Below are 26,000 nucleotides of genomic sequence, written 5' to 3' on the forward strand. Positions count from 1 at the left end.
CAAGTGTTCTACCAACAATGGGATGATGGTCACTGCTGAGTCACACAAAACCCAGGGTGGTAAAAAGCGGGGAGGTCATTGCACCATTTTCACAGATGGGAAAATCAAGGCTCCAGAGGTGACTGATCAAGTGTCACAGCCTCCAAGTGGCAGAGCTAGGGCTAGACCCTGAGTCTCCCAAGACACTGAAATACTTCCCACCATCCCCCAACACACCGAAACCACACATCCTGAGTTCGTCTGGGCCACACCTGGACCCCTGTCCCCAGTACTGAGACCCAGGCCCAGTCCACGTTCAGCCCGGAGCAAGTCTGTAGAATGATAAAGTGTTGAGGTCCAAAACGTGATGGAAATGGACATCCCCTCTGGGGAAAACGCCCACGTGGACATATACACAACCTCATGCACACTGCAGGGGATTCACAGCCCCTGGCCATGGTCCCCCGCCCAGGCTCTCAGATGCTTCAGCCGATGCACCGGATCCCTGGTGTGGCCTCCGTGAGTCATCCAGAGGTGACCTCATCACACACACACACCCAGCTGCTGGGTGAAAAGGGGGCCCCACTGGGCCTTCAACCCCAGGAACCTAAGACCATCACCCCCACTCAGTGCTGCCTGGGCACGCGGCCCCACCCTGCCTGTGGTCACTACTGCTGCTGCCACCCCCAAAGGGCAAGAGCCGCCGGATGCTGCCGCCGGTCTACTCCACCTGATGAGCGCTGCTTGCGTTTCAAAATGAGAACATTTATTATTTGTTTTTTCCTCATTAAAGTTTCACAAATAAAGCACAGCAAGACTTGTCTGCAGACACACAGGAGGCACACGGACAGCCCGTTAGCCAGAGATGGAGACGAAGGCCAGCGTGGCCCTCACAGGGCAGCGCTTCTCAGAACCCCTGGCCCCCTCGTGCCAAGGCTGGCCTGTGTCAGGCCTCGCCCATGCCGCCTTATGACAAATACAGAGGCCGGTGCCAAGGAGGTGGCTACAGAGCCGGGGCAAGGAAGTTATCCTCATGTTCTGATAATGACCCTACAAATCCCACCCCACCCTCAGGCACCTCCGTCTAAGGTGTCCGGTTACTCCAGGTAAGGAGGTTCCCAGGAGGGCCGTGTTTTCCCTAGGGCTGATGAAACTTGCTCCGACAAGCCAGGCCACTGGGAGGCACCTCAGGATGGAAAAGATGCTGGAGGCTTTGCTGGCTTTCAGGATGCCAGGAGCCCCACGGGGGCAAAAGGGGAGGAAGGAAAGAGATTCTAAAGACAGATTGCTGCTGGTATGTCCCGACCCAGGGTCACAGTGTCAGCAAAGAGAACAGCGTGATTCTGACAGGGTTGGATTTTGTTTCACCCTCGGAATGAGCAGACTTCAAACCTTGCATTTTCACGGAAATCAACAAGAGAGACAGCTAGCAGGACACGAGGCTCCTGCCAGTTCTGTATGGAAAGGCACCAGATGGTTTGTTATGAAACACATTTTGGTCAGAAAATAGCTGGGGTTTTTTGGTTCCTGGGAGGACAACAAAGCTAGAAGAAAAGGAGGTGTGAGTTGCGTGAGGAGGAGGCAGAGAAGAAAGCAGCTTTGGCATCAGACCTGGGTTCTACTCTTCACTCTACCCCTCCGGGCTTGAGGCCTCAGTTTCCTCATCTGTAAAGTGGTCAGAGAATATTTCCAAGTAAATCTAGGTGTCAGGTTTCACACACCATCCCAGGAAGTATGGGGAGGTGGGGCGCAGACACTCAAACGGACACACAGAAACCAGAGGAAGAGCACAGCCTTTCATGGAGGGGAGAAGGCAGGGAGGGGCCCGACGGAGGGCGATCACACAGATGATCTCCGTGTCAGTCCCTGGGAGCAGGGAGCAGCCAATTACACTGGTTCCAAGCACAGGTGGAGACCATCCACGGGGACCTTGGGCCCCTTCTCCTGGAGGAAGGACAGAAGGAAAGTTGGATTCAATGCAGCACCATGGAGGAGCCCTCAGGGTCACACCTGCTGTTAATGCTTTAAAGTGCCAAGCTGTATCGTCTTTGGTCAGGAGCTGCCCCTTAGTCTCTAAGAGCCTGGGGTCCAGGGCTCAAACCCCGCCTGCTGGGCCCTGAGGAAGCAGAGCAGGAGGACACATTCCCCTTCTGAGGCTGTGGGTGCTCTCCTGTGCTGGGGGGTGAGGGGAAAAAATCACTGAAATCCAACAGCTGTCAGGAAGCAGGATGCCCCCAGGGAAATTTGGGTCCTTAGAAAGAGAGAAGGGACTAGAAATGCTTTGGTCACAGTCCTGATACCCACAGCCAGGGCAGAGAGCTTGCTCCAGGAGAGCAAGCGGGAGCCGATTACAGCACTGCACATGTCATGCAGCAGGAGACGTGCCTGATGCAGACTGGCTTCCAAGCATAAGCCAGAAGTCACTGAATAAATATTCAAGGCATCTTTTGCTTCTCAGAGAAAGAGCAGGGCTTAAAAAAAAAATCTCTCCCCTGCCTGACTGGCTGCAGCTCTGATCTTCAGGCTGACAGTGCTGAGGGCTGGGAGAGGTGGCGGGTGGGTACCGGAACCGGCTCCCCCGCAGCAGGTGGCTTTGGTCCGTCACGTGTCAGGGCCGCTTGTGTCCGGCTGGCCCCGGGCCCTCAGAAGCTGAAGAGGTCATCTTGCTCTGTGCCGCTGCTGTCAGGCTTGTCCCAGTCGACAGGCGAGAGGCACTGGGCGTAATGCATGTCCCGGGCTGTCAGGCCAGTGTCCAGGACCTGAGGGTTCGTCCGAGACTGGGCAAGCCTGGAAGGCAGAGCTGTGTGAGCCGAGAGCCTGGGCGAGGGCTGGCGCGCCCCAGGGTCAGATGTGAGGGGGCACCAGTGGGGAACAGCAGGGCACATGGTCCAAGAAAGAAGCCCCAGGTGCAGGGGAGGTGGAGAAGCCTCAGATCAAAGCACCTCCCCTTGAGAGTCAAACAGCTCAGAAAAGTCAGGGGCAGCCAGCGGGGCACCCACCCCCGGGAGAGGCCAGAGCACCCACTCTGTGCCCCAGCTCAGTCAGGACATGCCCAGGAAAGAGGAGAAGGGGCAGCGCTGGTAAAGGGAGCAGGGCGGGTGGGGGTGGGGTAGGGAACAAGCTGTGGGAGGGAACACGGAAGATTCTTTGGCTATAACTGTGTCAACACCATGCTGTTTGAAAAATAAATTTACAAACGGAGACAACCTACATGTCCAAAAGAATAGGGGAGAGTCAAGTAAATTATAGCCGCTTCCCTTAAGAGAATGTTAGGCAGTTAATGGAAAAGGTGTTTACGAGGAACTTTTAACAGCCTGGAGCAATGCTTGCAACACATCGCTGTTAAGTGAAAAATCAGGATCCCAAAATGCAAATACGATGAGCTGATCAATGCAAAATAATGTATATGTATAGGATTAGCATGAATTAAGCCCAAAACTCTGGGCTGTGCGATTACGGGATGGTGTTACTTTCTGTTTAATGCTTTGCTGATTTTCAAAATTGTTAATAAAGGGCACATGATGCTCAAAATAATGTGGAAAAAGCAAACAAAAGATTTTCTTCAGAGGGCGGATGTAGTCAGCCAGTGAGGCAGGGAAGGTGTCGCTGTTGCCCTCGCCCCAGGCTGGACCAAGGGGTTTCCACCAGTCCCTGGCAAGAAGGAGGCAAGGAAGAGGAAGGAGGAGGCAGGAGGGCAAAGACCCTGACTGTCCCCACCCGCTGGACCAAAAATCACTGACTCCAACCCCAAACAAAGCCCCTGATGTGGGAGGGCTGTAGGAGGCTGCTGAGGGTCTCAAGGGAGAAAGGGAGGCCTGACAGTCGGGGACCCAGGGCTCAGAACCCTGACCTGCCCAGGCCTCTCCTCAGCCACAGCCTTCTCAGTGGCATGTCCCCAAGCTGCAGGGGGCCACAAGGATGGCCCCTGGGAAAACGGGGAAATGCCACCAAAGGCTATACCAAAACACCTCCTCACTGTGCCTGACCTTCCCTGCTATGGAACACTTCACGAGCTTCATTAAGCACTTTCTCCCTTCCCCTGTTCATAAACACAGACCTGTAGAGGGAGCAAAGCCTGTAAAAAAAAAAAAAAGCCCATTTTTGAGGGCCACGCCAGTCGGAGGAAATCAACTTGAGCTGCAGTGTGTTTCGCTCAGCTCAGACTGCGGCAGAGCAGCCACCAGGAATAGTTTTTGACTCAACAGTAAGAACTTTCTAACAGCTCTGGACAACGCTGGAAGGGATTTCCTCCCCAGTGAGCTCCCTGCCCCTGGAAGCATTTGAGTGGAGGGATGGGACTGTTGCTCTGGAGGGGGTCCGAGTGGCTCGTGTTCTTAATCAGGGAAAAGGTCCCCAGGGGAAAGGGCGGCAGGGCCAGCCCACGCACGCCAGGCCCCCTGCCCAGCACAGGAAGCTCACGTTACCTCGAAAACGCTTCATCCAGGCCATCATCCAGCTCCTTGGGGAAAACAAAGCAGGAGATAAGAACTATGTTTGGGGGAGCCCATGCTCACAGCCGGGGCTTGTCCCAGCCCCTGGGTAAGCTACAGGGACTCAGGACACAAGCTCAGGATGGGTGCCTGGAGGCACGGCCTCAGGCAGACCTCCTGCCTGGTTGCATCGCCAGCATCTCAGCCCAAGGACCCAAAGCTGGAGACGTGGGAGAGGAGAAAGGGCATGTCCCAGGGTGTCTGGAGACCCAGGTGGGTTCAGTGCCCTGCTCCATGCTACCTGCCCATGAGACCTTGGGCAAGTCACTGCTCCTCTTTGAAACTCAGCTTTTCCTTCAATAAGAAGAGGGCGTTAGACCTGATGACTTCTATGGCTTTCAAATTCCACAAGGTAGAGGGTGGGGAAGGAAGTTTTCTTGCCTTCATTTACTTCCAAAAGCCAAGCCAAAATTCCAAGCTCATGAGGGATAACTGATGCCAGGAGTCCCACAGCCTCAGTAGAAAAGCGACAGGTGAGGTCCCTCCATGGCCTCCTGGTGAGGATGGGCAAGTGGCAAGGGTGGTTCCTGAACAGCAGAGAACAGGCTCGAGGGACACCAGGGGAGCCCCCAGTACCCAGATTTTTAAAAATTAAAGAGACGACAAGTTAACATGTGATTCTGCAATGGATCCTGGGCCAGAAACAGGACACTGAAGGGGCACCTGGAGAAATGTGTAAGTTCTATAGATTATATAACAGCACAGTATCGTGTTTGTTTCCTGATTCTGACCAGTGTAATGTGGTCATGCAAGATGTTAACAACTGGGGAATCTGGATGAAGGGTGAACAGGAATTCTTTGTACTACTTTTCTAACACAGTCTGAAATTATTTCCAAATGAAAAATTAAAATTAAATTTCAGGTTCCTCGGGGAGATTCTGTTGGCAGAGGTCATCACCCTCACTGAGATGCAAAAGCTGAGACAGAGAGGTCAGGGGGCTTGCCCTGAGTCCCTGAGGGAGTCAGGGACCAAGCTGGTGACTGCCCAAGTCTCTGGGTCCTCATTCAGGCAGCTGAGGGGGAGGGGTGTCAGGAGTGAGCTCTGCCACACCAAGAACAAGGGCGCCTTTGGCTGGTCTTGTGGTGGGCAGAGCCGTGTGGACGCTCAGGCCAAGAGGCCAAGCATTGTGAGGAGACAGCTGTGCTGGGAGCCAAGCCTGTTGGGGACGCAGCCTCAGGTTCAAAAGGGACATTGTTCATCCCCTCTCCTGGGCCTGGGCACTACCGGGCTGGGTCTGGTTCTCCCAGAGGCCCACAAGTCACGGGTCCCAGGGCCTGGTCCCTGGAGCAGCCCCAGGCTCACCCAGAGGTCAGGCTGAGGATCACCGATCTGCTGGGCGCACAACCACTCACCCAGACAACACTGCTGCCACTCAAGGCTTGCGGCCGTGGCACCTCGTCCATGTTGGTGGTGTTGGCGCTGACCGTGGACAGCGGGGCCTTAGCCGTCTCCTCTAAGTCCAGCAGGTTCCCAGTGGCGACCACTGTGAGGGATCCGGTCAGGTTGTCAGTGGGAGATCAGCCTCTTCCTTCCGGGCCCCCTCCCTGGGCTGTCCTGGCCCTGACCCTCCCCTCTGATGTGGCCTTGCCCAGGCCTCCCAGCAGAGCCCGGCCTGGGCACCTCCCCACGGCAGATGCGCAGCTGCCCACAGAGTGAGAACCTGACTAATGGCTTAGACTGAAACTTTTGTATTCACAATAGTTAAGTTTTCTTAAGCGACCACACAATAGTATGTTAAGTATATAGAAAGATAGACACATTTATATATTTGCATAGGGACACACCTAGAAGAAAATGTACTAAAATGAGTTATTTCTTCCCCTTATCTACATTTTCTAATTGATCTGTAATGAACGTGTATTATTTATTTAACAAAACAAAAGTGAAAAACCAACAGGCTGTCCCAGCCCAGGCAGGAGCGGGACCCCCTGGATGAAGCGCAACCCCAACACTGCATGGCCAATCCCCCTTCCCCGTCAGGACTCACAGCTCTTCAAGGAGGGGGTGCAGTCTCGGCAGGCCCCCAGGACGTCCCCTCCCTCTTGGCTGGCTTTGTCCCTCTTCTCTTTCTCTGCAGGACCAAGGCACAACATGTTGGAGCCTCAGACCCCAGCACTCCGTCCCCAGCAATCACCGGGCAGGGGTGATTAGCCGTGGCTAATCTCAAGGGGCAGTTTCAGGTTTCCAGCCGGGACGAAAGAAACCTTTTGGATGTCAGTTAATCCTCACGAGCACCCTTGGGGAGGGAGACGGCTGTTCCCATTTTTCAGATGGGAGACTCCGAGTGGTGAAGGGACCTGCTCACAGTCACAAGTCAGGTGGGTGATGAGGCAGGAAGTCGGTCCAGGTCTGACCCCAGGGCCTTTATGTGTCTCCCCACCTCCCACCACACCCACAGTGTAGATGCAAAGTCTCACCTTCCTTGGACACCTGCCAAAACTCAAAGGCGACTTTGAATGCCTGGGCTACGGTGAGGGTAACAGCCTGAGCCTGAAAACAGGAAGTGGGGATGGGGAGGGGTGCAGTGTCAGCCAGGGCAGAGCAAGTCTGCACTGGAGGGCTGGGGACTCCAGGCCAGGCCCCCTGGCTCCCTCCCTGCAGTTTCTGCAGCTCCATCCCAGGATCTGGAATGCCTGCTGGGCAGAGCAGGGTCCTGGCCCTTCCCAGGTCTCCAAAGCAGCCTGGGGTGTCATCAGGCCACAGCCTCACAGAGGCAGTAGGGGCCCCATCTTTACCATCTGTGGCCCCACCACAGTTCTCACCCTCACTCTAGGGCCTCTGCCTGCAAAGGCTGTTCTTCTCCATGTCTTTTCCTTCCCCTTTGGGCTTCCCTAAATTCAATGAACTGTGAGGCTTACTTCCTCCAAGAAGCCCTCCCTAATTACCTGTGGACTTAGCCCTTGGAATTGGAGAACAGAAAAGCCAGAATTGGAATGGCCCAGCCATTGCCCCAAATGAGCCACAGCCAGAGAGGTGAAAGTTAGGTTCCAGTTGGGACTATAACTGGATCCCACAAAGAGAGTAGAAGGTTTGTCAATTTCCTGATAGGAGCAAGATGTCAATGAAGGCCCGGGGACCAAAACCGGTCAGTGCTATAACCCACCTGTAAGGAAGGGCCACACCTCGGCCCTTCACCCCAGGGGAACTCCCCCCCACCCCTCCAAACCCAACTCAGATGTCACCACCTCTCTCCTATCACCGGTCCCAGACTCCTCTAGCCCCACCCACCTCCCTCTGGCACCAGGCATGTGAAAGTGTCACTGGCTCCCCTGTCTGTGTTTCCCCCAGCTGTGTGCACCCTAAAGGCAAGAATCAATCTGAACACCCCTTCCCTCCGGAGTGGGCCAAAGCCTTCCAGGGGTGGCAACAATGCTGGGTGAATTACATTCATCTGAGGTGCAGGCCTCATTCCAGCCAGGACCTATCCCCAGCCCATATTCATCTCAACACCTTCCTCTCTCAGCCATTCCAGTCCAGGGTTAATCAGCTCAGCTTCTGGGAGTGGAAGTCTCAGAGTTCGTAGCTATAGCCGGAAACATCTAGCTTCCTTCTGAAGCCCTGGCTGAGAGAAGAAAGCACCAGCCTCTTTCAAGTCTACAAGTTCAGGCCTCACCAGCCTCAGCCCCGCTCCCTGCCCTCCCCCGGACAACTCAATTTAATTGAGAAATGGACCTGTGGCCACTGCCTTTAAAACTCCTTTTAAAAAAATATTTAAAATTCCTAAACAAACTGACTGATCCGTGCCAATTAAACTTCACAAAAGTATAAAACCTCATTTGAATGTCTCCAACATTTACATTTTTGATGGAAGTACAGGCACTTTATGGCAAAACTTAAATATGGTAATTAAGTATGAAACTCTTCGCAGCTGTTTACAATTTAAGCTGTCATATCTGAATCAAGTTTAATAGACCCAGTTACCATTGAGAATTGCCCATGAACTAAAAATATGGGCTAATTACCAGCCCAAGTCAGATCACTATCCACCCAAGCAAGGGCTGGTCACCCAATGTGGCAGGGATATGAAAACGCCGTTATTTAAGCCTGCTGGAAATCCGGAGACACAAGCTTAGACTGTAGTTGCATAAATCTGCTTGTTCATTTGCATACATTCCTACCCTTTTGTCCTGAAGTCCCAAGCTGTAAGTTAAACTGAATACAACCCAAGAGGTGGATGTGTGCAGGTGGCTGCAAGCCCAGGCTGGGCAGGGACTGGGAGTGGGGTGGGCCCTGCTTCCTGGGGTGGCTGCAGGAATCCGAGGACCAGCATTAGGTGGAGGGACTGCTCAGGCCTGCCCAGGCGGGATGCCCGCCCCTCCTGACTGCCTCTGGCCTTCAGGTCTGCCTTATTATCCTGACTGGATGCTACCTTGCCCAGTTTTTCACATTCCTTGTTCCCAGGAACCAGGCTGCTCATGGCTCAAAAGCGGCCAGAAACTCAGACCAAGACAACCACATGCCCCCCAACAGCCCTGCTGCCCCAGAAGCATAAACCTTGCACAAGGATCACTCCAAGATGCCAATGGTCATGGGGGAGGGAGCAGCCTGGCCCTGCGCTACCTGGGTGGAAATGGGGGTAGCACTTTGCTTACCATCAGCCCAGGCCCAGCACCTGCACGACACCTTCACTTCGGAGCCCAGAGGCCTCCCGGTTGGGCAGATGGAAGGGATTCCCTGGAGGAACCCTATGCTGGCTGTGCCCAGCAGCACCAGGGAGGGGAGACCTGGAGTGGCTGTGCTGCCCCAGAGTTGAACTGACTGGTGGGTGATATAGAAAGGAGCCCTTCTCCCCCAACCTGAATGGGTCATGAACTCATTCCGGCAGCCCAGCCAGGAAGAGTAGGGATGTGGAGGCCCCCAGCCACAATGAGTGACGTTTTGTCAACATCCCGATTCAAGGCCCTCAACATCCCGATTCAAGGCCCTCAACATCCTGATTCAAGGCCCTCAACATCCTGATTCAAGGCTATTGCCATCCCGATTCAAGTCCCTCAACATCCTGATTCAAGGCCCGCTGCAAACGGAAGCTGCCTCACCACCCACCCCAGGGGAACCATTTCACTTCGCCCCTCTGCGCTTGCACGTGTGTTAATCCCATGCTGGTGTGCACTCCCCACCCACCACCCCACCCCTTTCTCTCGGCCTGGCAAACTCCTCCTGGCTCCTCAGCCTTCAAAGCCCCATTCAAGGTGTCTCAGGGAAATCTCACTGACTCTAACTTCAGGGAAGTTAGTGAGATTTACTACCACCCCAGAACTAAGCCCCCCTGGGTTCCAGGTACTGAAGCTGGGCTGTTCTCTACTGCCTTGGATGTTTTCTCCATGGCTCAGGCCAGGACAGACGGTGCCAAACCTCTGTGGCGGAGCTGACAGCAGGTGCGGAGGCTGATGCAGCTATTCCATCTCCTGCCTCCCCCAAGAACACTTCCACTTAGCCCAAGAATCTAGGATTTCCAACATGTTGAGGCCATCAACACACTGTCAGCTTGGGCTGGGCTAAGACCTTGAGGTAGCAGGTGATGTATTTACACCATGCTGGGCTGGGCTGTCTTGGAGAGGGCTCTGCAGGGCCCCTGAAGCAGGGAGGCCAGGAAGCAAAGGGTAGGGAGATAGATAAACCACTCCAGCCATCAATCCAACCCGAGAAGAACACACTAAGAAAGATGAAGAGTTTGGGTGTCTGGCAGGGGCCCTTCTTGCTGCCTGGTCAGGGCTCTGCAGTCAGTGGCTGAGCAGTGGCCTGGCTCTGTTTTCCTCTAATTGACCTCATGGCCTGAGGGTAGGCTGATTTCGCTCAAGTCTGTGTGAAGTTCTCTGACCACAGGCCAGGTCTCCCTTGTAAGAGCTGGGCCTGCACCTCTCTCTTACTCCCAGACCCCTCATCCCAGAGGAAGCCTCTGCACCGTCAAAGGCCCCTCCCACCCAGGGCCAGCTGTCCCTGCCCAGGGCCTGCCCTGGTCAGCGGGGAGGAAGAGATGAACAATGGGGACATAAGGAGCTGTATTTTTAAGTCTGTGTGGCCTCCTAAAAGACAAAGCCACGAGTCACATCTGTGGGAACTCACAGGAGATGCCACAGCAACTTGGAGCCCTGGGACCTCATGAGGCAAGTGGCCAGCGACACTGAGTCTGCAGGAAAGAAACAAGGTGTTCAAAAGAACCTAGGGCCTTTCAGAACAACCCTGGAGGTCACTGAGGCAACCTTCTCATTCTGCTGATAGGCAAGCACCCCAGAGACGGGCAGGATCTTCTCCAAGGTAACACAGCAAATCAGCCAGGATTAGACCGCTGGACTGTCTCCTCCTACAGTGCCTCTTCCATGACACCTGTGGTGGGCTGAATCGTGTGTCCGCCCCCAAGATGTCCACATCCCAATCCCTGAGACCCGTGGATGCTGCCTTACACAGCAAACGGGCTTTACAGATGCGAGTTAAGGATGTGGCGATGGAGATTATCCCAGATTACTCAGTGTCCAAATGTCATCAGAAGGAGTGCTGAGCGGGGTAGGAGAGTCAGAGCTAAAAGCAGCAATGTGACGATGAAATCAGGAGACCGGAAGATGCTACATTGCTGGCTCGGAAGATGAGGACAGGCCCACGAACCCGGAAATGCAGGTGATCAGTCTCTGGGAGGTAGAAAAGGTAAGGAAATGGATTCTTCCCTAGAACCTCCAGAAAAAAACACAATCCTGCCAACCTAGTTTAGACTCCTGATCTACTTCTGTCACAGAATACATTTTTCTTCTCCATAAAAGAATACATTTGTGTTAAGCCACTAAATTTGCAATCATTTGTTACAACTTCCACAGTATCTAAAGTGTGCCCTGATGGGCAGCAGGAAGCCTGGGGACCACAAAGACTGTGATGTACCTGACATGTCCTTTGATGACAGGGGAGGGAAGGGGATCTTGTCTCCTAGGTTCCAAGGGCTATAGGGCATGGGGACTGGGGCTCTGAGCTGTCAACAGAGGTTAACAGGTGTCAATGCTACATCAATGGATGTCAGGAAACACCTTATAGGGAGGATGCTCAGATCCTGGGGGGGTCTCAGAAACAAAAGCTGCAATGCCAAAGGTTGACCCACTCCACTCCTTGCCCCCAAATTCAGGACGAATCCCCAGTGACCACCAAGGTTCCCACTCATCCCAGCTAAGATGTGGTCAGGGGGTGTCCTGGAAATGAGACAAGGAGCTCTGAACTCCCCCGTCACACAGGGAGGGGAAGAAACGTGGCACTGTAACCCTGACAGCAAGACAGCTGGCCTCTGGGAGTCTGTTTCCTCATTAAAAATATAAAAAAAAAAGAAAAAAAAATGGAGAGAGTAACAGTCGCCACCTTGCAGAGCCGTGAGGATTAAACGAGGGAAGACCTGGAAGCCTAGCACTGGAATGCACACACAGGAGGCACCGAGAGACGGTCACTGTCCTCCACACTCTGGTCACAGCTGGAATGGACACACAGGAGGCACCAAGAAACAGCCATTGCCCTCCACATTCCGGTCACAGCAAGCCCGGTTCTCTGACGGCTCTCGCCTTTGCCTTCCACCCTAGGCCTCCCTGATTTCCCATTTCCGAGGACCAATCCCCAGAAGGCCCTGCATCCCTAGACCATATTAAAGACAGGAGATCCAAAACAATCTCAACCCAGCAAATCACGTTACAGAGAGAACGGGCCCAGACACGCACTGGGGACATGGGCTAGCCACTGCCCACACGAGGCTGACTGGCAGGTCATCTGCCTACCTGCAGCCCCACCACTATACCCCTTAGCTCTTGGCACCCACTTGGGGTTCCCAGAGATTTCACCCTCTTCTTAAGTAATGGTCACCTTTGGGTCCTGCCTCCCACACCAGATAGCCCCCCACCCACAGCAGGGCTGCCAAGGCCACTGGACCCTGTCCCAGCCCCAGCCCTCCCCGCTGACCATCTTCCGCTTGGTGCAGAGGAAGGCGTGGCACTCGAGGCTCTGGTTGTGCTGGCTCTGGGCGATATATGCAAACACCTTGTCGTGCATCTTGTCTGCTGTGCAATAGGAGATCCTGAAAGGCAAGGAGGAAGTATCACCAGACCTGGCACAGGGGCCTGAGCACATGTGGGATGCCCTGCAGGGCAGCTCCCCTGAGTTGCAGGGAACCTGCTATTCTCACTCCATCAGGCAGACTCTGGGAATCCAGCCTTGGCCTCCAGGCTGGGTACCTAGGCCATCTGTGCAGGAGGGGCCCAGGCCAGGCAGGAAGGAAGGAATGGGGTAAAGACTGGAAGCAGGGCACTTCCCCCTCTCCCTCCCATCCCACACTGAGCCGCACCCCAAAACAGTAATAGCTGAACCCTTACCACATACCAGGCAATGTGCCAAGAGCTTTCTAGATCTCACCTCATGTAATTCTCAAAGCTACCCTCTGAGACGGGTTCTATCACTATCCACATTTTTCAGATGAAGTAAACTGAGGCTAAAGACCTGAGCCCAGACCTGAACTCACTTGTAGGACTCCAGAGGCCATGACTGCCGTGCTGCCCCTTAAGGCTATGTGCCAACTGGCCAGAAGGGGAAGCAGAAAGCAGGACACTCCCCTGCTCACCGATGCCCCTCACCTGGCCCCCCCTACCCCACCTGCCCTCCGATCCACGCCCCTGTCCAGAGGTCTGGTGAGATTCAGGTCCGTCTCTCTCAGGGTGACTGGGACCACTTGCAAGTTCTGGAGCTGTGGCCAGGGGTGAAGAGCTGGGAGTAGGGGTGGGGTGTGTGTGTGACGAGGACCCAACAAGGAGCCCCAGCGGGCCCGGGAGGAGACACACAGCAACTCCCTCTGCATGGAGCACCCTCTCTGCCCCCAGTCGCACCCGTAACCTGGGGGCCACCCGAGCCCTCAGCCTCCCACCCTCCCTCACTTGTCTGGTCCCTCCTCGTTGCCTCCAGTCAGCCTCAGAGTCTCAATCGGGGAGGGGCCGGCAGCCCAGAGGTGGGACAGGAGCGCCATAGACTCACCCCTCAACCATATGGCCCCAGCTTCAATCACAGGCATCGACACCCTGATGGGCAGAGCGTCAGGTCCCTGCCTACCTCTTCTCCATCCCAGGGGGTCCAGCTTCCTGCTCTAAATGTTACTGGGTCCTTGGTAACAACAAACTAGATCCTATTATTCTTCAAGCCCCAGTAAGGTGCCGCCTCCCCTGGGAGGCCTTCCCGGATTTCCCCAGGCAGACCTCCTCCTTGCCTTCTTGGAAAACACTATGCTGTATCTCCTGTTTCCTCCTGACTATACCCAACTAGAGTGGAAGCTCCTTGAGGGCATGAGCAGGATTGGAGTCCTCATCTGGCACAGACGTTGGCAGAATAGGTATCTGAAACTGTTGACTAAAGGAAGGCAGGTATGATCAGGCCGGTGAGAGGAAGACATCAGCCGGACCCCCACAACACACATCTATTGACCCTACTACTGGCCTGTGCACCAACGGGCTGAGCCATCTGCTTAGAGACAAAGCAAGAGGGTGGAGGGATGCCAGGCAGACGGGAGCCTGCTGGACAGGGCTCCGGCCCGGGTATCCTAGTTCCAGTTCAGCTACTACCTCACTGTGCAGCCTTAGGCAATTCCCTCTCTGGGCCTCAGCTTCTCCATCTGTAAAATGGACCTGAGCTGTCCCTTCCAGTTCTGAAAAACTACAACTGACCAGCCGAGAGAGGTGGGGATAGCCTGAGGCTCTAAGGGCTGACCAGACGACCCACTAGAGAGACCATCTACACTCTGACCTCAGACCTTGGCTGAGGCCTCCCTGGAATGTCTGGCCAGATACCCGGAGCTGAGCTGCTGCATTCATAACAGAAGGCAAAGGCAGTGACTCTGCAGTTCTCTGCTCCAAGCCCGACTCAGCGGTATGCTGGTGGGGAGTAGGGGGGCGGGGCACGGGTGGGCTCAGCTGTCTTCTGCAACTGGTGATGATGACAGCAGCAGCTGCCACTGAACCAAATGCTCATCGTGAGCCAGGTGCCGTGCACTCCGCGCTTCCTAACAGCGCTGTGCAGCAGGATCTGTTCCCACCCCCATTTTACAGACGAGGAAACTGAGGCTCCAATGTCGCCCAGGTAGGAAGTGGTAGAGCCTGGATTCAGATGGGATACTCCACCCACTGCCCCAAGTGGCAGAGTGGATGGGCCAACCCCATGCTGAGCATACCTGTATATGGACACGTTCTCAATGAGCTGGTTGGTGAGGTTGTCTGTCAGGATAATTCCCCGTGGCGACACCTTCAGAGTCACCTTCTGCAGCTTCTTCCCACTGGCCTTAGCCTTGGGAGCAGACAGGAGTCAGAAGAGTCTGCCAGCCTCACTTGAGACTCACCCTCATGGCCTACACCTCACTGTTCCTAAGCCCCAGACACGGGGCCCATCTCAGCTCAGGTGACTGGCAGCGGCGTGGGGAAGACCACTCAGCCAGCACCTTCTTGCAATAGAAACAGGAGCAGCATCTGCTGAGCACCAGCTTTCCGTCAGGCACCGTGGACCTCGAGTCATCCTCCCTCTCCCCAGAAAGAGATGGACTCAGAGGCTAAGGGACTTGCCCAAGGACACACAGCTAGGAGGGCCTGCAGACTCGGCACTGAATGAGCTAGCACAACCCAGCAGGATGACTCCTGAGTACTCTGCTCTGTCCACTGAGCTGAGGGGTCTGAGGCCACCAAGGGAAGTGGATTTAAAAGGCCCACCCTTGCTCAAAGCTAGGGAGGGGGCAATCTGCTCTCTGATGGGCTATGCTGTCTCTCAGGCCATTGGGCAGGTAGTCAAGGGAAAGCAACCTCCCCACCCTTCCTGGTGCTGATAAGTCACCAATGCATTGGTAGGGAGCCTGAGCTGGGGGTGGGGAGGCTGGAAGAGGCCATAATGGCTGGAGGGAAGCCACTGACGGTGACCTTGCAAGTCCAATGGTTCCCCTCTGCCAAGGCCCAAAAGCTGGATGGAAGGAGAAACAAGGGCAGGGCCAGGCTCAGACACACCCAACTGGAGTAACAAGCTGGGACAAGGGCACCCTGGGAAGAAGCTGGTCCTTGGTCCCTCGTTCCCCCACCCTTCCTGACTGGGGTGCTCACCGTAGCCACGATCCTCTTGATGGCGGCGGCCGACAGCTCCTCGCCCTTGGGCTGCTCCACCAGCGTCATGCCCAGGTACTTGAGGCTGAACAACATCCCCTCCAGCAGCGTCTCCCGCGTGTCCGTCCAGTTCTCAGGCAGCTCTGAGGTAGCACAGGGTAGGCCCTCAGACCCTGCGGCTCAGGGCCCACCACCAGCAACAGCTCTCACCAGCCTTCTTTCCTAGGAAACTCCAGCAAGGGGGATGGGGGTCTCCCCCACCACTACTGCCCTCTTTTTTTTTTTTTTGAGACTGAGTTTCACTCTGTCACTCAGGCTAGAGTGCAGTGGTGCGAGCTCAGCTCACTGCAACCTCCGCCCCCCAGGTTCAAGTGATTCTCCTGCCTCTGCCTCCCGAGTAGCTGGTCTCGAACTCCTGACCACAAGTGATCTGCCCGCCTCAGCCTCCCAAAGTGCTGGGATTACAGGCGTGAGCCACCGCGCTGGGCCTGCTGTCACTTTTAATAAAGGGCTAAAGCTTTCCGGCACATACCAAGGCTCCATGTAAGCAGCTTTACATAAAATGTTCTCATTAATCCTCCTAAGAACCTAGAGGTCAACGCTTTTATCAAACCCATTGACAGACAAAGACACGGAGGCCATGGAAGCTCAATCACATAACCAAGTCCAGAGGGCCAGGAGGTGCAAGAGCCAAGTTTCGAGCCCTATTTTCAAGCCCAGAGCCCTCTTTACTTCAATGCTACCACTTGCTGAGGAAAAATCATACCATTTCTTACTGAATCCTTCGTGCAATCCTGTGAGATAGTGATTCTACAGATTAGCAGACTGAGGCTCAGGGAGGCAAAGTCATGAGACGAAGGCCACATACAATGAGTCGGACTTCAATCCTGAGTGGTTCCCATGGCCCCAGCCTGCACTGCTTTCCTCCCTGTGCGCATGGGTAGAGACCAACAGGGGCATGCGGGAAGCTGGGCGGGAGACAGTAGCCCAGGGAGAGCAGGGAAGGGTAAGGGTGGGTGGGGAGAGGAGAAGGTGATTTCCCAAATCTGAGAAGGTTCGAGACCCGCTCTGCTTCCCACCCCCTGGATGGTCCTAGGGAAGTCCCCTCTCCTCTTTGGGACTAACATTCCCCCCTCTCTGGGCTGTGGCAATGGCGCAGAGCAGGGTCCACAAGGAGAGTCCTCTAAAAGCACCAACCACACAAATGTCAGGAAATAAGGGGATGAGCCTGCCTCACTGGGTGGGCAAATGGACCAGGAGGGACACATGGAAAGAGCGCCCCACCACGTAGGTGAGAGCCCTGTGGAGGCAAATGGGCATGAGGGCAAAAGCAGGCTGCACTGACGGTTTCTGACCATCCCCGGCTCCTTGGAAGGAGAAGATGAACAAAGATGAATGTACACCCCACACTTCCACCTGCCAGAGCCCCTTCCCGTCCCCTACCTCTCTGTCCCATTTACAGAGAGGAAACCCTCACGGATGCTGTGCTTGTAGGAGGTGTTTGTTACGACTGCACCATTTTATAGATGAGAAAGAAAACTGCTCTTCAGCCTCACACACAATCTTGTTAAGGACAGAGCAGGATCCAGCCAGGAATCAGCTTCCAGGAGCCACGAGAGGTAGCCAGGGCCAGCTTCCCTAGACCATCCCCCAGGGAGGGGCTGGGAGATGTCCTGGGCCCTCCCTACCTCCTCCTGAGGCCTTCCTCACTAGCTCCGATTGAAAAGCCACAGGAAGAAAGTTTGGGTATCGCTAGTTCCAGGGCAGTTGAGGCTCTGGCAGGGATGTGGGCCCCTACTTACAAGGCTCAGCTTGGCTCTGGAGTTCCGGCTCTGTCAAGAGCAAAAGTCTGGGTCCAGGTGGCATCACCAGGTCCCCTACCCAGTCTGGATCCCTGCTGCCCCTCTCAGCCCTGTCCTAGAGCCCTGGGCCTCCAGGGGCTCTGGTCCCCCTCTCCACAGCCAGAAGGAGCCTTGTCCACCCACATTTCTCTGGATTTGCCTTGAGCAAGCCACTGTCCCTCTCTGAGGCCATTTCTTCATCTGAAAGAGGGTGCGGGTGTCAGGGCTGGGGAGGGTTATACAGGAACTTACAGATGTACCCAGTTCCCCTCATGACTTGAGATCAGGTGAGCAGGGACCTACTGACTGTCATCTAGACCCTGGCATGCAGGTAGTGCTCCATACTTGCTCAAGGAAGAAATGACGAGGACAACCCCATCCCATCCCCAGCCCTGGCCCCAGGCCCACTGACCCTCCAGCCCTAGCCCTCATCCCTGGGCCTCCACCCCAACATGAGGCCAGGCCCCCACTGAGATGACCCCAAAGCCCAACATGACCTTATCCTCCGTCCCATCAACCACAAGCCTATTCCATTTGATCCTCCAAAAGAATGTGAAAGTCCCTGAGGTGTCCCCAGTCCTGGGTTGAGTGATGGGGCCCTGGAGCAACTCAGACACAGACCCTGCTCTCAAGTTCAGAATAACAGCACCATCATCAGGGAAAAACAGCGCTTTCATATAACAAAGATGCAATGATAATAAAGCTGTAGCTATTACCATCACCTCTAACACTCACAGCCACCTTGCAAGCAGGCATTCTTTCATTCCCATTTTACAGAGAGGAAACTGAGACTCAAAGGACTGACTCTAAAGCCCAAGCTCCTGACCATGAGACCATACTACTTTATCATGCAGCAAACTACCTTAATTCTAGCAAAAGATCAGGTTTTTGGAGGCGGAGGCATTTCTTCTCACCTGGAATTAGGTATTCCTAATACCTAAGGCTTCCTCTCTGCAGGCTAGGATACCCAGGCCACCATTTTCAACCTGAGACCCATCTAAGCAAGGACAGCAATGGAGAGAAGTGCTACTGTGCCTATGACTCGTGCCCTTGGCAGACATTGATAATCGATTGCAGCTCTACTTCCCTCTGAGCCTTTCTCAGCACAAGGCCCCAGGCAAGCAATACTAATTGATCAAGGTTTGAACATCCCATTATGCATTCCTACCCCTGGCAAACATTCTCCACTCTGCCTCTCCAGCCTCCATTTTCATGTCCCCATTCTCCCATTTCCTCTGCTTCAGCCCTTTCCTGGCCCCTTTCCAAAGTCACTTCCGCTCCCTCCATTCCAAAGGACCAAAGCCTGCCAAGGTCACTGGTGATCTCTTTGCTGTCAAAACATTCCCTAGTCCTCCCTGACCCCTGAAATGTTCGGCATTTTTCTGCATTCCTCCTTCCCTGGCCTGACCCTTCCCCTCCTCTAACCACGTCCTTTCAGACTGGTTGCCACTCATCAGCCTTAGGCCCTCAGCTCAAGCCCCTCACTTGATGATACAACTGAAGCCCAGACAGGGATGGGACCTGTGCAAGGTCACATGGCAAGTCAGAGGGACTCTCCTCACTCCATCCAGTCCACTATAGACAATCCCCACAATGACCAGTGACTGTGAGGGAATTTTAAGTTTCCCCGTCTCTTCTCCCACAATATCCCTACATACCCCCTACCCCAAGAAGCTCCAACCATGCAGAGCTTATTCCTAATAATGTAACATTTACTGACTAACTCCTGTGCCTTTGCTCAAGTAGTTCCCTCTATCCTAAATGCCCTTTCTTCACTTGATCAAACCCCACACATCCAGCCTCTTCCAGGAAGCCTCCTTTGAGGCAATATAGCCCTGTGGTTAACAGCAAGGCCTTAATCCTAAGGTATCAGCTCCGATGCTTCACGTCTGAGTCATCTTGAGTGAGCTCATTACCTTCCCTGAACCTCAGTTTTTTCATCTTTAAAATGGAGGAAACAGCAGCTCTGACTCCTGGGGGCTGTTGTGACCCTTGGATAAGTTTATAGAATTTAGCAGAGAGGCAGGCCCATCGCAGGTGTTCAGTACACCTTCCAGTAGGGCCTCATCCCTCCTGTGGGCGGGCTGTTGGTGCCCTTCTTGAGTGTAAATCTCTTCTTCCTCCTGCAGCCACACCATCCACTGCCAAGCACTGCCTACACGTCTCTTCCCTTTAAAGAACCTGCCATTCATGTCTGCTTCCCCAGGACCTGGCATGGAGGTGTACGCCTGCCCAATGTGCCCGTCCAGTCTGGTCCTGTTTCTCCCTTGTACCCCATGTTCTCAGGCCCCACTGAGATGCTCCTTTCTCTCTAGGAAGCTGCTTCCCTCCTGTGGTCTGTGCACAACTCATCTCTTCACTAGAGTGTAAGGCCCCTCATGCCCACACTCTCCCCACAGAAACCGGCACCTGGGAGCTCTCAGTGAAGGCCCATTGGTAGGGCTCAGGGCCACACCCGCCCTGCTCACCAGCCACAGCCGGAGGCCTTATTCCCGGGAGGAGCCCATGGCTTCAGGAGGTGCTCCCAGAGGCCCCTGGGCAAATACAGGCCTGAGTGCACAGCCCTGTTCCGGTCCTAGTTATTTTTGGCCCTGTAGTGGGTAATGACTGCGCTATTTTAACGTTGCAATTTTACAGATGACCTGCTGCTGGAGTTAGCTGGGGACAGACCATATGCCTGGTCTAAATTATAGCTGTGAACACGTGTTCTTTCCTCGTTAAGGCCCCCCCAACCACCCAGGAGTCAGAGCTGGGCTGAATGCCCTTGTGCCCCTTCTGCTGCTCCCAGAGACCCAGCCTGGCTGGTGTGTCTGCAACATCAGAGCTGCAGCCAAACCCAGGGGCCAGGGGAGCCTCCGACCAGGGCTCTGGCCTCCAGTCTCCCCCAGCTTGGTGGGGAGATGGCCTCAGAGGCCAGAGTGACAACATCTCAGAAGGGGGCTCAAGCTCTGCCCTGACCTGGAGTGTAGCTGCTTCTCTGGGCTGTAATTCTATCTGACAAATGGGTTCAGCCCCTCAGGAGTGTCACCAGAAGTTTCTGGATGTGAAAAGTACTAGGAAAATTTCAGAAGTCAAAGCTGTTGAGATTGTTATCAAAAGAAAATAATTTTTAAAATGACAAATTGCAGCAGCTACCATTTCCTAAGTACCTACTTACACAGTAAGAGAAAAATATGCTATGGGCTATGGAGTTCATAGTCACTGAACCTCCCTGGATCTCAGTGTCCTAACTTTAAAATAGGGACAAGACAGGCACAGTGGCTCATGCCTGTAATTCCAGTGTGCTAGGAGGCTGAGAAGGAAGGATTGCTTGAGTCCAGGAGTTCAAGACCAGTGGACAGCATGGTAAGACCTCGTCTCTACAAAAAATAATTAGCTTGGCGTGGCAGTGTGCACCTGTAGTTCTAGCTACCCAGGAGGATCCCTTGAGCCCAGGAGGTCGAGGCTGCAGTAAGCTATGATCACATCGCTGCATTCCAGCCTGGGCAATAGAGTGAGACCTTGTCTCAAATAAATAAATAAACAACAGGGACAATAGAAGTATCCACCTCAGCCAGGCGTGGTGGCTCATGTCTGTAATCCTAGCACTCTGGGTGGCCGAAGCAGGTGGATCACTTGAGGTCAGGAGTTCAGAACAGCCTGGCCAACATGGTGAAACACCGTCTCTACTAAAAATACAAAAAAATTAGCTGCGCGTGGTAGCCGGCGCCTGTAATCCCAGCTACTTGGGAGGCTAAGGCAGGAGAATCACTTAAACCAAAGAGGTGGAGGTTGCACTGAGCCAAGATCCCGCTGCTGACTCCAGCCTGGGCAACAGAAGGAGACTCCCTCTTAAAAAAAAAAAAAAAAAAAAGAGTATCCATCCATGGGGTTGTCTTGAGGATGAAGTGAGTTCACACCTGAGGTGAGCTTAGAACCTTATCTGGTACATACCAAGTATCACAAGTGTGAGCTACTGTCATTACCACTGGTCAAATGCAAAGAGATTTAACATGTCCATGACCATTCTCATATTGAGAGAAGAGTCCAGGATAGATCAGTGTTCCCATTTCACAGATAAAGAAGCTCAGAGGAGTTTGACCGTGGCTCATAATTGACAGCACTGGGACTTCAGTCAATACCTGCCTCCTGCAGCCCAAGCCCCTTGCTGGGGTCAGGCAGAGCCCTGCAGGGCTGCTCAAAAAGAGTATCTGACCCTCAGTGGGCAGTGGGTGACCTCTGACTCCTTCAAGCCACATGCCCCTCACACAGCCCCCAGACCCGTGAGAAGCAGAGTCCTAGCCTCCAGTTCAACATTCCCTGCACTTGCTGTTCCCTCTGGCTGAAACACTCTTCCCAGAATCCTCCCTCCTGGGATTCACCGGTGTGTACCGAGTCACCTTCTCAGAGGGACCTTCCCTGGTGCTGTCAGTGGCCGCCCTTATCCCCCCTGCACACCATTTCCATGTTGTGCTGACTGCCAGTACCTGCCACTCTGCCTGCTGGAGATGCTGAGGCTGGCGCAGACTGGGGAATGAAGATCTCCCGACCCCAGCAGTCCTCTCCACCGGGCTTCTGGGAACTGCCCCTCCAGTGGAACGCCTCTGAAGAGCACGTTCCACACTGCCTCCCACAGTTTCCACAGCAGGGTTAAGCTCCAGGAGTCCCTGGTGGTAATTTGCTTTATTTATTTATTTACTATTTGAGACAAAGTCTCACTGTGTCCCCCAGGCTGGAGTGCAGTGGCGTGATCCCGGCTCACTGCAACCTCTGCCTCCCAAGTTCAAGGGATTCTCCTGCCTCAGCCTCCCAAGTAGCTGGGATTACAGGCCTGCACCACCCCACCCAGCTAATTTTTGTATTTTAAGTAGAGATGGGGTTTCATCATGTTGGCCAGGCTGGTCTCGAACTCCTGACCTCAGGTGATCTGCCCACCTTGGTCTCCCAAAGTGCTGGGATTACAGGCATAAGTCACCGCGCCCTGCCGGTAATTTGCTTTATAATGTCCACTTTGTAGACTCCCCTCCCTTCTCACTTGTCCTAACAATATTTCCTGCCATCTTGTCCCAAATAAATGACTTGCACTCCAATCCTTGTCTCTAGAAGAACCCAAATGAAGACACCATCCTATCTTACAAAGCTGTCCCATCATTTCCTCACCCTGCTTTATTTTTATTTGTCCTGCTACCAATGTCCACAACCACACCACTGATCTACACCCTTGTTGTGGTGCCCAGACTGTAAGCCAGAGATGTCCAATCTTTTGGCTTCCCTGGGCCACACTGGAAGAATTGTCTTGGGCCACACATAAAATATACTAATACTAATGATAGCTGATGAACTTAAAAAAAAAAAAAAAATCACAAAAAAACCCATAAGAAAGTTTATGAATTTGTGTTGGGCCACATTCATTTGCAATATCCTTTATTATAAATATTATAAATACGATTAGATCCTCCCTCCCTTGCCTTCCAGCATGAACTAGCTTTACTGGAACCTGTACCTCCTATTTCTTCACCCCTTCTCTCTGGGTAAGCACAACCCACAAACGAACCAGAGGGCCTGAATGATCCCAGTACCTCTGGAAAGAGTGCTGAGGGGCCAAGGTGAGCCCCTCTTCCAGGCAGCTGGAAGGAAAATGCCTGGCCAGGGACTGAGATAAAATATTGATGTCTCCCCAGGGGATGGGAAAAGCCATGTGTGGGAGAGGAGGAGAGCCCTCTTTCAAGGTCAGGACAACCAGGAATCCACTGCAGGCATGAAGCTGGGTGGAAAGAAGCCTGGGGTGCTGGCTTTGCTGTGTGACCTCAGGCAAGGTACTGCCCTTCTCTGGGCTTCTTTCTCCACAAATAAGCAATGCTCATGCTAATCCTAGTGAGGACCTTGAGGGGGAGGAGCAGGTCACAACTGAGAGCAGGGTTCGAGTCTAACTTTAACTCCACTGGCTTCAGCTTGGCCTCAAAACTCAACCACAGGGACCAGGTCCAAGGCCAGGCTGGGTCACAACCCTGAGCAAGGTGACCCTAGCACCCCCACCCCCACATACCCCATGGCCCCTGCTCTAACCTGTGGCCACTGCTGTCAGAGGCTGCCAGCCCAACCTGGGGTGGGTGGGGCCTGCTCCCAGCTCCTTCCATGGCAGAGTTCACCAAGCACACTGGTAAGGACCCCTGCGCTAGGAATGTGGAGCTCTGCCTCTTAGATGCTCTGTGTCTGGGGCCAACGACTCCAATGCTCACAGTCTCAGTTCCTTTGTCTCTAAAATGGGCCTGCTCTGTCACCTCACAGGGGTCAATGAGAAAATGGAAGCAAAAACACGTTGTAAAACAGTTACAAAAGCAGTAGTTACCATTTACCAAACTCTTCCTCTATGCCAGGCAAACGCAATTCCACTTGATCCCCACAAACAGTTGGAGGCAGGTACTACTGTTACTTGCAATTTACAGGTGAGGAAATTGAGACTTCATCACGAGGGACAGGTGGGGCTCGGCCTGCCCTCCTTCAAGTCCAGAGGCTCCAGGACAGCACTCTGGGCTTACCGGGGCCTGGAGGAGGGGGAGAGATGCTCCTCTCCTTTCCTCCAAAGGTGCAGACAGGCTCTGGGCCCCCAAAACCCATCTCACCACAGTACTAATCATGCTGGCGGCGTCCCAAGGATAGGCAGCGGGAAGAGGAGCAGGGGAGAAGAAAGACACCAGTTAGGAGGCAGCATTATTACCACTAATCTCCTTGATACTTCTGCCAGGTAAGAGTTTTTATCCCCATGTTGCAGATGAGGAAACCGAGGATCAGAAAGGACAAGTGACTTGCCCAAGATTGAAGATGGCAAGAGAAATTCTCTTCCACCATCCAAAGCGGCTACCTCTTCCACGTCCCCAGATTCAGAGATGTTTCTTTCTAGCCTCCCTTCCCTTGCCAGCCCCCCTTCCTTCAAAACCACTTCCCTGGGGGCTGCCCCACCACCCTCCCTCCCTCATTCCTGGAGAAAACCGCAGGATTCTCCCACTGGAACAGATGGCCATTCTCAGTAGTCCTGGTCAAATCTTGCCAGTTTTTAAAGGGTCTATTTTGGGATGCAATCAGTGTGATACACAGTACATCCCCTGGCCTAGTGGCCCAGCCCTAATGGGTCTCTGACCCCACCCCCCACCAGCAGGCACCACCCCACATTCCCAATGCCAATGCCAGTCTCAGCTGGGAGGCGGCCACAGCTGAACAACAGAGTGGGGCCAGAGGAGGAGCAAGGCGGGCCCTCTAGGCCCAGACACGCTGGCACTCCTTGGACCAGGGAGCTTGGGCTCCCCTGGCAGAGCCCTGTAAGGCGATGAGGGGGTGTTGTACTGTCAGTTGTTTCCTGATGAGGGGAGAGGCTGTGGCCCGAAGTGGGTGGCAGGGAGGTGGGAGTGTACAGCAGTCCTGGGCTCTGGCTCCAAAACCGGCAGGAAGGTCTGTGTGACCCCAGGCAAGCCACTCTCTTCTCCCTCCCAAACAACGAGACCTGCGCTGGGCTCGGTCTTCTGGCTTCAGGGGAAGGTGCCAGGTGACAAGTTCCCTGAGCGTAACCAGAGACAGGGGGAGAGAAAGGGGGGGAGGCCCCTCCCAGCCTCCCAGACGCCCCAGGGAGAGGTGGCGGCGAGTCTGCCGTTTGCCTGGGCACCCAAGGGACTCTGGAAGCCCGAGGGGAAAGGTGCGAGAGAAAACAGGTTTCAAAAATAGTCGGGACGCCAGGCTGGCCACCTGGACCTGGCTAGAGGAAGGGACGTAAGGGTCTAGATCGCCTGATGTGGGGCTCTCCCGAGGCACCCAGGCGGGACCTCTCTCCCAATTTCAAGTACGTACCTGCGACCCCGGGCTCACACCTGGGTGCGTGTTTGAGCACCCGGAGTCAAAAGTTGGCCCGGTGGGTCGGGCAGGGGGCGGGAGAACGGGCCAGTGGGCTCCTGCCCGCCGCAGCTGCTGGCTGGGGCGCAGGGGTGCGGGACGGGGGCGTCTTCCCAAGCCCCTGCGCCCTCTCCTCCTCCCCTAGGCACCGACGACGAGCGCCTGCCTCCCCCTAGCTGGCCAGGACAGCAGGGCGGGTGGTGCCGCGGGTGGCGGGGGCCTCTCCTCCCAACCTGCACCCCACCCCATGCCGGCTGCACCTGAGGACCCCGAGCTCGGGCTCCTTCCTCAGCGCTGCCCCTCCTCGCAGCGGCATCGAGCGGCCGGGGAGTAGGTGCACAACTTGACCCCGGCCGACCCCCTGCCCCGCAGGGCCGGGAAAGGGCCACGCCGGGACCGGAGCGCCGGTCAGGCCCCGCCTCTGCCCAACTTGGCTGCACTCCGGGCGCCCGCGGAGGCCCCGCGCGCCTCTGCCCGATCCCGGCCCGGCCCGGCCCGGCTGACGCGCGCACACTCACTGCGGTGCCGGCCACCGCCCCCCCAGCTCTGCTTGGCCAAGCTGGGGCTCCGGATCAGCGCTCGCCCCGCGGACTTGAGCGCGTCCATGGCCCGCTCCGGCCGCCGCCGCCGCTGCCGCCGCCGCCGCCGCCGCCAAAACTCCGTCAGGAAAAACTTTCCGCCCGGCCCTGCGGCGCGCGGGCTGCGCGCTCCTCCCCTCCCAGCGCGAGCTCCGCCGCGGCGTCCGACGGGG

General features: G+C 54.9%; 1 protein-coding gene across 2 annotated transcripts; it reads right to left on the minus strand.

The window, feature by feature from the left end:
• Positions 1 to 723: 723 nt before the first annotated feature.
• LDLRAP1 (low density lipoprotein receptor adaptor protein 1) lies at positions 724 to 26,000 on the minus strand. 2 transcript variants are annotated; one of them, XM_054499813.2, is made up of 9 exons: positions 25,768 to 26,000; positions 15,549 to 15,691; positions 14,639 to 14,751; positions 12,391 to 12,505; positions 6,888 to 6,960; positions 6,458 to 6,541; positions 5,823 to 5,953; positions 4,404 to 4,438; positions 724 to 2,766 (listed from the first exon to the last, which is right to left on the minus strand). In XM_054499813.2, exons 1-9 carry the CDS (start codon positions 25,853 to 25,855, stop codon positions 2,622 to 2,624), a joined length of 927 nt encoding a protein of 308 aa, XP_054355788.1. In that variant the 5' UTR covers positions 25,856 to 26,000; the 3' UTR covers positions 724 to 2,621. The 2 variants fall into 2 exon arrangements, with proteins under 2 accessions (XP_054355788.1, XP_063514393.1); XM_063658323.1 differs by lacking the exon at positions 25,768 to 26,000 and adding an exon at positions 23,718 to 25,698.

The sequence above is a fragment of the Pongo pygmaeus genome, chromosome 1 (assembly GCF_028885625.2).
Source record: "Pongo pygmaeus isolate AG05252 chromosome 1, NHGRI_mPonPyg2-v2.0_pri, whole genome shotgun sequence".
Taxonomy (NCBI): domain Eukaryota; kingdom Metazoa; phylum Chordata; class Mammalia; order Primates; family Hominidae; genus Pongo; species Pongo pygmaeus.

Excerpts from the sequence above, each read along its gene's own strand:
- LDLRAP1 (XM_054499813.2), bottom strand. The coding sequence starts at position 25,855 with ATGGACGCGCTCAAGTCCGCGGGGCGAGCGCTGATCCGGAGCCCCAGC. Across the intron at positions 6,542-6,887 it reads TTGGCAGGTGTCCAAGGAAG|AGAAAGAGAAGAGGGACAAA; the intron begins GTGAGACTTTGC and ends TTGGTCCTGCAG. Across the intron at positions 4,439-5,822 it reads GTGGCAGCAGTGTTGTCTGG|GAGCTGGATGATGGCCTGGA; the intron begins GTGAGTGGTTGT and ends GTTTTCCCCAAG.